This window comes from Lytechinus pictus, chromosome 13, assembly GCF_037042905.1.
Source record: "Lytechinus pictus isolate F3 Inbred chromosome 13, Lp3.0, whole genome shotgun sequence".
In the NCBI taxonomy this organism is placed as follows: Eukaryota; Metazoa; Echinodermata; class Echinoidea; order Temnopleuroida; family Toxopneustidae; genus Lytechinus; species Lytechinus pictus.
In genome coordinates this window covers 3,124,261-3,136,588 of record NC_087257.1, presented here as the reverse complement: position 1 = coordinate 3,136,588, position 12,328 = coordinate 3,124,261, and the positions used below count along the sequence as shown (strand labels likewise).

At 35.4% G+C, this 12,328-nt stretch overlaps 1 protein-coding gene across 1 annotated transcript in view; it reads right to left on the bottom strand.

Moving 5' to 3' along the window:
- Positions 1-12,328, bottom strand: part of LOC129274759 (deleted in malignant brain tumors 1 protein-like) — a 72,853-nt gene extending 60,525 nt beyond the window's left edge. The window contains exons 1-3 of the mRNA XM_064108511.1: positions 12,071-12,328; positions 5,209-5,544; positions 206-502 (exon numbers count right to left, since the gene is read on the bottom strand). Coding sequence (XP_063964581.1) covers positions 206-502; positions 5,209-5,544; positions 12,071-12,137 — 700 coding nt within the window. The 5' untranslated portion in view covers positions 12,138-12,328. The remainder of the gene's footprint in view (positions 1-205; positions 503-5,208; positions 5,545-12,070) is intronic.

The window sequence follows — 12,328 nt, the reverse complement described above, 5'->3', positions numbered from 1 at the left end:
GCATAGACTTTTAGAAATAGATGATACTAATTTTGTATACTATCGATAAATGTTATGATTGTCATTACTGTTACTAACTGTATATTTACCATGTTTATTTTTCCTTAGTGGAAGATTCATAAGCCATTATGTTATATCTAATACGTACTCAGCCACTCGTATTATTAAATCATTTTAGTAATTATAAACAAGTGAAAACACACACCTGCAGGCTGGCAACGAATATATAAAACTCGCCTACAAGAGCTAACATCCACACTGTATCTGCAATCGTTGATGCTTTTCTCGGAGCCGGTGCAATTCAGTGCAACGTCGGAGATTGAAATGTGATTCCTTGGACTGGTTCCACGCCAAGAAACAAGTCCTGGATAGTCTATCGTCCTGCACAAGACATGTCCATCGCTTTCCATGCTACCATGATCAAGGCAGACAGAACCCCAACGACCAGAATAGACTTCTACCACTCCCTGCGGAATCATTTCATCTGTCCTATTTATTCTCACTAAAATATATTGAAAGTGAAAAAATATGCATGGAAAACAAGATAAAATCTGGAAGAGAAACACATATATCCACAATTGAATTGAATTTGTTTCCGTTAAAAAAAACAAATAACAATACATATAAAATGATACATTTGAATTGATAAATGAAAAACGGGAGGATGGGCCTACTCAGCAGCATCAATCATGGTGCTGCTGGTCTACCGAGGGGTCCTCATAAATTATCCTATCGCCTTCCGATAAATACACTCAAACCCGACTTTAGAAGACTTAATTTTAGAAAGCTTATTGCAATGTGTCCAAGTAGTTTATTTATATAAGTTTCTGTCGCATACGTGACCGATTCAATCAAACAATTTTCAAAGCATCAATGAACTACAATTCGAAACTGAGATATTCGTCAAAGAGCAACCCAAGAAACGTGTTATTGTTTATAATAATTTTCAAACAAATCGTCTATGGAAGACAATATTGAAATGCAATGGTTTGATTTAATGTATCTCATTCACCAAATTTACCCGAAAGTTGTTGTGAAACGAATTATCCTCGCAACACGGACCTACATATATATTGATTTTTAACGCCAGCATTCCTTTGATGCAATGATAATCACCGCCTTATATGTGCACATCAATGAAAACATACATGTTTCGACGATAGCGACTGCCAAGGAGTATCTGGGGGAGCATTTTTTTACTACTGTATAACATCTGTCGGATAAAACTGTTTTTGTCCCACAAGTCCGTTCGTGTATAGCTCCCATGATCATTAACACAGGAACAGTTTTCTCGGTCTAGACTTTTGTTGGCTGATTTAAAGTGCATCCAACAAAGAAGGAAGCCCCTTTTCAGATATAGATTTCTTTTTACTACAAATTTGACAGTTAAGGTAAGAACGGAATCTCATCTTTAATTTGGGACCAACAGCTTAGCAAATCCTCCACGCTTGGCAGATCATAAACAAGAAATAATAAGGCATATCAGAAACGATTTTCACGTAAGAATCTGTATCCACTCACATATCAGGGATCAGTGAGAGAAAATTAACTCAGAATACAAAAAGATATGCCAAAATCCAATCGTCGAATAAGCACTGTCGTCGTATCACGACCAAATCTTTTCTTTCTGGGCAACCTGATTTTGACATTAAAAATACAAACTGGTCTTGCTCAATGATGCGTGAAGTGTTCGTTTTATAGTTGAATTGCATGATGTACATGTAAATGAAATATGATAATTCACTTGCATTTGAAGAAAACAGAAAACAAATCCGGTTTCCTTTTCTTTTTCTTTCTGGGACGCACTGTATATTAGAATAAGCCTTTCAAATAATGTGCTTCAGATTTATATATATATATATATATATATATATATATATATATATATATATATATATATATATACAGTGCGTATAAAAAAAAACGGGACAGTTTAAAAAAGTCTATAAAAATATTGTTTCAAATTATGATATCTATATTTTGATGTTAATAGATGCTCTGAAATCTTATCTTTAAAATGCAATTTAAAAATAAATTTTGTTCATGCTTGAGCGAACAATGGACGTTTTTGTTGGGGGTTCAAGAAGAGGCTTGTGCCAGAATGGCATAATATGAGTGATATGATGATCACTTGATCAGAATTCTTGCTAATCACCAGACTTCCTCTTAACCTTTTCATTATCTGTGCCATAATTTTCGAATTATGTTGTCAAATTTTATTTACAAATTTATTTATTTACTTGAACTATTTGGGTTTTTTTTTTCATGTAAACTTTTACCGTTGAATTTTCCTTCATAAGTAGGAAAAGAAGACTTTTTGTCAACCCAAGCAAGAAGATTTGCATTATTAATTGCGAAAACTTATAATTATTCAAATCTTTTTATTATGTTAAACAAATTATTTTTTGTACCTTCAAAAGACAAGAATCCATTTTTCAAGGGGTTATTGATTCCTTGACCAAGTTTAATTATATGATTGACAGAACAAACGGGAAGGGATTCATGTATTTCAATGGCAATGGTGTATTGAGTCAGTTTTGAAGGAGCTTGATATGGCAGATCGGGTAAAATGTATTAAAAAGTTGTGAGCGAGCAACACGCAAATATTCCCATTTTTTATTAAGATATCAAATTTGTTAGATTTTGACATAATATTCAGAAAATAATATAATTTTTTACTTTCTATCTTTTTATTTCCTTTCTACTTTTTTTTCTTGGTCATGACTTTTTTTTTATTCAGGGGGGGGGGGGGGGGCTTCCCCGAGCCCCCGCCCATCTGTATGGCACTGTTCAAAATGCACCTTAACCTTTGTAGCACACAATGAAAGGATTTGAAAAAAATACACGCTCTCCCATACTTCGGTTGAAAAAATAAATTGTTTTTGCTTGAAGAAGGAATATTCAAAGCTAAAAGAGAACATATTAAAAAGAAACAACAGAACATTTCAAGCAAATAAGTAGATTTGAAAATGAATTTTGACCGCATAATTTGAAAATTATGGCAAAGATAATGAAAAGCTTAAGAGGAAGTATGTTGATTAGCAAGAAGTCCGATCATCGTATATTATTTTATCATTATTTTTATGCAAGACTTCAGAGCACCTATTGACACCAAAATATCGACATCATAATTTTATAGACTTTTCAAATCTGTCTCTTTTTTTGATACGCACTGTATATATATATATATATACAAAAACAGGGTACTCCCGATCAGGAAATTGAGGACTTGTCCTCCATGGTGGATTTCATTCTGAAACACAACTACTTTGAGTTCAATGAGAAGTATTACCTTCAATGCAAAGGTACAGCAATGGGGACAAAGATGGCACCAGCGTACGCTAACTTGTACATGGCTGTCCTTGAAGAGGATTTTCTCTCCAAATGTAGTCTCAAACCGTCATTGTACATCAGATACATCGACGACATCTTTTTGATTTGGCCCCATACTGAGGACGATCTGGCATCGTTCCACAATGCTTTCAATGCCCACAACCCTAACATTCAATTTACCATTGAGAACTCAAGAGAGAAAATCCACTTCCTGGATGTCAATGTTTCTAAGAATGGTGATTCGTTAAGTACTAGTGTATACATCAAACCAACCGATTCCTTCTCTTATCTTGAGTATAACTCATTCCATCCATCCCACACGAAGAAATCGATTGTGTACAGCCAACACCTAAGGTACAAACGTATCACATCAGACCCCAAAGTGTTTGAGGCGGACGCTGCGAACTTCGGTGAACTTTTCATCAGATGAGGCTACCCACCTAGACTTGTCCACCATGCCCTTACCCAGATTAGAAAAAAATCAAGAGAGGATCTCCTATCTGCAGAACCAAAACAAGGGAATAATGAAAGGATCCCTCTTGTTACTACATACCATCCCCAGGCCAAAAGGTTTGCCAAAACCACAAAGAGGGAATGGTCTGCGAATATCAACCTTGACCCTAAACTCTCTACCGCTATGGGCGATCCTCCCCTTCACTCACAACGCCAGCCTCCTAGCATTAGAAAGCTACTAGTAAGGAGCGAACTGCCCAAACCTTCGCCCCCAAAAGGCAACAAAAGATGTGGCAAGCCACGATGCCAAGTGTGCACTTACTTAACCACCGATAGCACAGTAAAAATTTCTCAGTCCCTTACTGTCCACCCCCCTAACCACACATGTGACGCACAGAATGTCTTGTATTGCATAATGTGTACCAAATGCCCGGGGGTCACTTACATTGGTGAAACCAGCACCAAATTTCGCACCAGATTCAATAACCACAAAAGCTCCATCACCAAAAACAAAAAGGACTTTCCAGTGGCCGACCACTTCAACCTCCCTAATCACTCTGTCAAAGATATCAAAGTCTGCATCTTCGGCGGAGGATACAGATCGGCAGAGGAACGGAAATGGGCTGAGCTGAGACATATCGTCAAAAGCCGCACGTTTGAAAGTGGCCTCAACAAAGATCTGTCTTGGCTCAACGCATTCACATTCTATAGATAATCATATCTTTTTCCTCTTTGCCTTAATTTCCTTAATTCAGCTATCTTGTTTATTATGATCTCTCTGTGCAATGTGCAGCGTGCGCGGTCTCAGTTAGACACTCTTATTATTACGAAATATTTTTATTGTTACGAAACCTAAATCATGCTCTTTTATTATTACGTAACTTACGTCATTAATGGTCTATTACCCAAAAGCGCGCACTATACATTCATAACAGCATTTTGCGCAGCTAGCAGTGGTTACCCTAGTCCCGCTGAGATCGCGCACGCTTTAATAAAAACAACTGTCATTCAAACTTGTCACAATTCACGAATCTTCCCTGAAGAAGGTAGATGTCTACCGAAAATTTGGAGATTGAATAAAAGAACTTAATTGTTGGCACTTCAAAAACTGCATTACTCGTGAATTTGTTTCGCATTTCTGATGTCTTATATATATATATATATGTATATACAGAATATATATTATTATGGGCGGCTTTTTTCACAACATATTGCCTTTATCTGCAATATTGGTACTTTCCTTTCTTTTTTTTCCAGTGTTCTTTTGAGCATTTCGGGGGTCAAATCGCCCCAGGCCCTGTGTATATTTTTCCTGGTCATTAAAGTTCCATTAAGTGTCTATTTTCTAAAAATAAACTTGATTTTTTGTATAGTTGTATTATCTTGAATCGTAACACATGCTTTAACCATGCTTAAACTCACCTATATTGTTCGTACACACGATCCACGCCGCACTGCTGCAATTCGATGTGTCAGGCACTAATACGCACCCGGCTATGGTATCCTCAGATCCATTGCATACATATCTCTCACGAAGAATGGGCTCCAGATAGAAATTTGTCGGAAAAAAATCTGGACCGAAGTAGTCGATCCCAATCATGCCAGTGAAACCAAGTGTACGGCAAATTACATCAGCACTTGGGCGATCCACAAAATCTCCGCAAACTAGCCCCCTGCTTGCTCCATCGTCTATGTGAATGAAACCTTCCCGCGGCAAACGACTATAGAGCAAAGAAACGTCTGGTGCCGCTTTCAGGCCTAGATTAATGAAAAAAAAATGGTCATGTAGTTTATCGATAGGCTCCTAACATTTCAGAGTAAATAAGGTACATGTCTTTAAATTGAAATAATTTTCATGTTTTGGATATAAATGGATCAAGGGACAAACGGGAAAAACCCCAATGACTTGTTTTTTCAACTTGGTTGTCATATACTATTTTTCCCGAGGGGCGAAGCCCCGAGGGAAATATAGTTGTTTTGCCAGTCCAGCCGAGGATCAATGATTTCCACTATGCTTCCGAATGAAACGCCTGATATATTTGTTTTATATCCTACTTTTGATAATTTATAAACAGAATCTATGCCTTGAGCTTGGAAAGTCCGGTTACTTGCGTTAAATTACCTATTTTTCATCGAGCCAGCGGAACGCAGATTAGTGCCTGCGCCGACGCATCACGGGACTTGCCCGGGAGAGAGAGCTCGCTCGCCGGTGCGCCCGAGAGTTTAGTTAAATATCCAGTTTTCTGAAATAATGACGTCAGAATATTGGTACAGCGAAATATATATCGAGGTCTGACGTCACGCAACATCATAATTGAAATACATTTGGTCACATGATGCTATTTCAACCAATCACTATACATGATTCAATCTATGTAGGATATAATAGCCAATGTTTGCAACCTTGTTGCATCAGACCTGTATAGGCTTTGTTTAACGTTATAACATCAGATACATAAAAGCAAAAGGAACATTTGCAGATCATAGGCAAAGTCCGGATCGAAAGTGGTTGATAGTGCTATTTGGGTCTAGTGTAGTTGTTTTGGATATCTAGACTCTGGAAATTTGAGTTTATGCTTCATCCTTTGAAATTTAGAAATTAAGTTTAGGTGTCTGAAAGAATTTCTGAGTTCGGTTGGTTAGAGAGAAGCTTCCTTTTATAAGGCTAACGTAGAGGGCCAGACACTTAAATTCGCGGCAGACCTAGTGCTAATCCTCTGAGCACACTGAGCAGTGGGACAGTCCCCATGTTCGGAGTGTCTTGGGCTGCGTTTATGCGACCTCAAGCCAGAATCATGATTTGAATCATGATTTGAATCATGATTCAAAACACAAACATGAATCACAATATGACAGAATCAGCGTTTAGACGACCTTCATTCCAATGCTGTTTCTCCTCAGATTCGGGCCAATCCAGTGCGCATCACTAGTGCGCAGTTTGACAGAGGAAGTTTTTCGCACGTGTTTCGGCTCTCGAAAAATCATTTGCTTCCAGAATTCAGTCTATACCTCATTTTGTTTACTTCTATCATATAGGGTCCATATTCTATTCATCTTGTTAGTTTATCCAAAATGGTGTTCGGAAGTGAATTTCAGGGTAGATCCAACTTAATGTTGATACTGTAGGCCTATACTCAACAACAACTGAGATCATTGTCTGTCCAGTTAATTCATTTACTAGAACTTGAAGTTGAAGACATGACCAAAAAATGAAAAGTAGTGGACGGTGCGATGACCAACACAGAATTTGAACATGACAAGAAATGCATGCATAGTACATAATCATGTACATACAATGAGCATATAGAGCACCCTGAGCTTGGCAAGAGTCAAACCGAAAGTAGCCAAATAAGGTCATAGAATCATGATTGTAATCACGATATCGTTTATTCGAACATTTTCGTACGTGATTCTGCAGAAACGTCTTTCCAAACGCCCTTTTTTTCGTAGTTCATGTTTGTGATTCTAATCATGATTATATTCAATTTCGACTAAACGCAATCGTGATTCTGCAGAATCATGATTTGAATCATGATTCAGATCATGATTCTAGGGTAAAAAAGTGGCGGATAAACGCACCCTTGATAGGATATGTAGAGTAGACATGCTTTGATGATATTATGCCTATATTTATTGAGATGAACGGGAAATGGCATGTAGAAGCAAAATTAACTGATGAAACGCTGCCAAACTAAGTTTTTGAAATAGATAGTAAAAAAAATGTCATTCTGATTACGGGAAGAATATATTGGTTGTACAACTACGTCATTTCTGGTGACGTCACACGAGGCAGGCTCATCGTGCTTGGAAACTGGCATTGATGTGCAAAGGCTATGGCCCTGTCACACATGCCTGGAATGCAAATTGAGGCCTACTGCAGAGGCCGCTTGACATATCCTTAAACATCACCCATAATAATAATGATAACCGGGCTAATGCCGGCTTGGACTAAGTCCACCTCTGGGTGTGCTATGAAGCCGGTGTGAGTTTGGCCTCAGTCCCGCCATGGTATGTGCAACACCCCAAGTGGGCTCGGGCTGGCTCAAATAAATATATTACTGGACAATCCATAGTCATTATGCTGCGAAAACAATGTTTTTAAATGAAAAGTAAATATACATGTATATAGAACCCTCTCTGTTAAAAAGGAAGGATGGATCAGAAAGTCGAGGACTTCCTTTTCCATTTCCTTTAAATGTTTATTCCTGAAATATATTTCTATCCTATAATAGTACTCACATTTGTGAAAGAAATTGGGAACACAAATGAAGTTAAATCTAAAGAGAAGTTGTTATACGCAGGGTTTCGTTGACGGTTTTAATAAAGATTCAACGATTGAACAATTAAAACTGGCAATCAAACATTCGAAGGTAACGGAAATGTAACAACATATTGGTGAATTTGAATTTGAATTGAATTTATTAGAACTTCACTGGCAATTGTCAATATTTTGTTCATAACAAGAAGTAAAAAATGATACAAGACAAATATACAATGCAAGGAATATAAGCAAATAAACAAAAACAAAATAGTATTTCGTCAAAAAGAAAAGAAAAGAAAGAAAAAAACAACTTGTAAATTATATACAAATATACACAATAAACATAGGAATCATTCGGATAGATATTTTGACAATGAATATAGAGACTGATATCCAAGAAAAGAATAAGAAAACATAAAGAAAGTGAGAGAGGAAAGGGAAATAAAGAGGAAATAAGTTCGAAAATGGAGAAAGCGGGAAAGAGTGGAAGAATGAGAAAAATGGCAATACATGTAAACTCGTTGTGTAAAAATATTGCGAATATATTGATATTTTTAGTACTCAGAAATCACCCCTAATAGCAATTGGACAAAAGAACAAAACAATTTAATCACGGCTTCAGTTTCCAATTTCATGATGTAGATAAATTTTTCCTGGCACTCCATTTCAGTAAACCTAATATTGAAGGTAATTATCTTTTCAAAAAAATCTTTACGCAAATCTTTATATTTGTTACATTTCATTATAATGTGGAACTCATCCCCGACAAAATTCAAATTACAATCTTCACAAAATCTCAGGTTAGGTGGTATCTTCTCCGGTCTTTTGTACCTCCATGTTTCTATTGGTAGATTATGAGCGCTCAGTCGGAGCTTGGTTATATTTTTTCTCAAATTGACATTGTGTATTGAATATAAATAATTTTCTTGTCTTATATTGAATTTGAATTGCCTAAAAGTTCTTAGTTTATTTCCTTCCCTAGTGTCCCTGTCGTTAAATAAATCCAATTCAAATTGTTCGTCGAATCTTCTTTCCAATGATGTTTTGCATATTGTAATAAATTCTTTTTGGGAAATTGGTATATTTTCTAGATCAAGTATGGGGGTGTCATTTTTCCGACAAATATCTAGTATGTTAAAAATATCCGAATTGTCTTAAGCCAGCAATTGTTTCCGTTATTCATTAGACTTACATTTTCTACAAAAGCTTTGTAAACCAAACTATCTTCGTCCATATTACGTATTCGAATCCAATATTTAAGTATATTTATGGCAATTTGGATGACTTTTGGATATCTACCGATTTCAGCTGTCGCTGCTAAATTACTGCATTTGCGGTTTACCCCAAGAATATATTTACAAAATTGAATATGCACCTCTTCAGATTGGTGTATTCTTTTTTGATTGATTGGTTGAGACAAAATAAAATACACAATTTTTTTCAAGATTTTATCACAGTTTCAAATTTCTCAGTATTTGATAGACTCTGTCGGTTGAAACAATGTCTTCTATTAATGTATTCTTGGTTAATTGGATCCGTTTCCTGTAACCATGGTCCCTACTTAGTAGAGTCCATGCTGTAACCAATAACCCGTCTCTGTGGTATTACGTGGTAAAGGCGTTCTCAGCTAGAGTCCAGGGGTTCGATTCTCGACTGGGACATTTTCCTCGGCATTACCAAACGAAAAACAAGGAGGATAACTCTAGGAAACTTTGATTAAAGCAACACCTACCACCATTATCTTTTGTACGAATTATGACTTTTTTATGCTTAAAGAAGCATTTTCAAAAATCACTCCAGTAACAATATCAAAGATCTATAAAAAATAAATAAAAAAAAGATCTCCCATTGGCGTGTATAAATGGTTTGATCATTAAGCACCAATCTTAAACCATAAATATAAAATAAGATCGCTGCCTGCATAGAATAAAAACATAGAAAATAAGAATCTTCCCCAAAAATATAAAAAGTGAAACAACATAGTAGTAACATAAAGTTGTAATCGCAAGATCAAATAGAAGCAAATAGTATATTAGTATAATACATATTTATAAATGAGCATAGATTTACAAAAGCTATTCGGACGATAATATACAATTAACACGGTATATCCTTCATGACAATAAACAATTAAGAAATCTTTGTTGAAAAATTATTATGAAAGTCCTTGAACATAAATCTGCTGCTATGATTATACACTCATTTGTACTACATGCATCTCGTTTAGATATTTGGAATGCTCTTCTTTTTTAACATAAACTTACGTAATGTCAATAAACTCCAACATGCTCAGAATACGTGCAGCTGGCGGGGTTTTAACTGACGCGCCACAATATCAACACGTTTCTCAAATTCTAAAAAAATTACATCGGTTGCCAATCCTGAAGTGTATAGAATTAAAAAAAAATTATTTTCACTTGGAAAGTTGTAAATGGTATGGGACGAAAATATTTACTTTGTCATGCTTTATACACCGGCTTGTAGCCTGAGATCCTCACACCAGTATCTTCTTAAGACTCCCAAAACATGTGTGAGCCTATGGTGAGCGAGCTTTCTCTGTCGCAGCACCATCATTTTGAAATAATTTCCCATTTGAGAATTATATAATCATCAGAGGCTTTCATATCCACACTGAAGTCTTATTGGCAATTGAAACTTATCCAAACTCTCTCATTATTTATTTTGCTTGTGCTAGAATATTTCTAGATAGATGGCGCCATATAAATACCTATTATTATTATCATCATCATTATCATTATTATTATTATTATTATCAACAATGATGATAATAATGATTCCTTAAAATAGAAATGATAATTATGAGAATAATGCCAAGAACATTAAAATCATGATGATAATGAAGTATTTTTCAGTGCAGGTTCCTGCCGACATGAAATAAATGTTGGTTAGAAATAGACCTTGAACATGATTTTATACGATTCCCTCTACTTGAATGAAATACATTGTAAATAATTTATCTATTATCGATCATCCCACTAGAACAATGTCAACAAAAGTTATCTTGATACGATGTGTTTATCATAAAAAATATATATTATGTATTTCTATACATTTACACTATTAACAATAAGTTTTTTTCTATTAATAACATACATGAAACGAAGATACATTAAAAACGAAATGCTCTCGATGGCATTAAACTCGGTCCACTTTTCAAAAGTTGCACTCAAATGTGTATCTTGAATTTATAATATCATTCGGCGTGAGTGCTTTCATGTAAATTATAGAGGGTTTACCCTAATATAAGTTGATTTTAATAAAATCAGGAAATCAGAGAAAAATATTTGGTGAAGGTTTTATGAAAACTCCTCCATGTACATTTAGATATCAAGTCCACAAAAAAACATTTTCTCAAAGAAAAAGAAAGTGACTTAATTTGTCTTGTGGATATAATGTACTATGATATCTTCAGACACGTCATTTCATATGCCCCTTTTATGAAAAAAAATATTTATCATGTTCCGTTAAAAAAAGGTGGAATGTATGGAATATACATGACATGGGAGAGCTGGTTGCACACTGTATGACGTCACAAATTAAAACAATTCCATAACATCATTTATTCTTCGGAGAATTTTCAAGAAACCAATATTTTTTTCTGACCATTCTGCTTTTATTAAACCAACTTATTACCAGGCTTAACTTTCCCTTTAAATCCTTGCAGGTAGGATCTACACTGTTAAACAATTTCTAAAAAAAAAAATCCAGCAGCAGAGTCTCGAGAATGCCTGTAATCTTACTGCACTGTGTAACCTTGCAAGCATTGGTGTGTGTAAATGTACAAATTTATTGTAACCCCCCCTTTGAAAACAGAACTGTTCTGTAAAAATGTAGAAAAAAAGTTAGAAAATCTTTTCTGTTGCAACAATTTACAAAATGAATTGGTTATTTAATTTTTAATTGTTCTTTTGTAATATCTTCGTTTTTTTTCTAAAAGTGTAGCTTATTTCAAAAACTTACAACCAACACAATATACCCTAACTGTGATGACAATATACTTACACATGCAAAAATGTAAAAGTAAATACACAAGGACACCGGCTGACAAAATAAACTGTTGGCAGGCCATATCTCCTCTGCTATGGATAAGTTCACTAAATGCGAAAGAAATTATAATGGTACTTGGTTTACTTCGAGGAGCAACCAGTTAAAGCAATGATATGTGAGTGAGGCGAATGACGGTTGGAGTCAGTTAGATAAACGAGCGCAATTCCTATCATTATACATGTACGTTTTAAGGACAGGTACACTAAGAAGAGT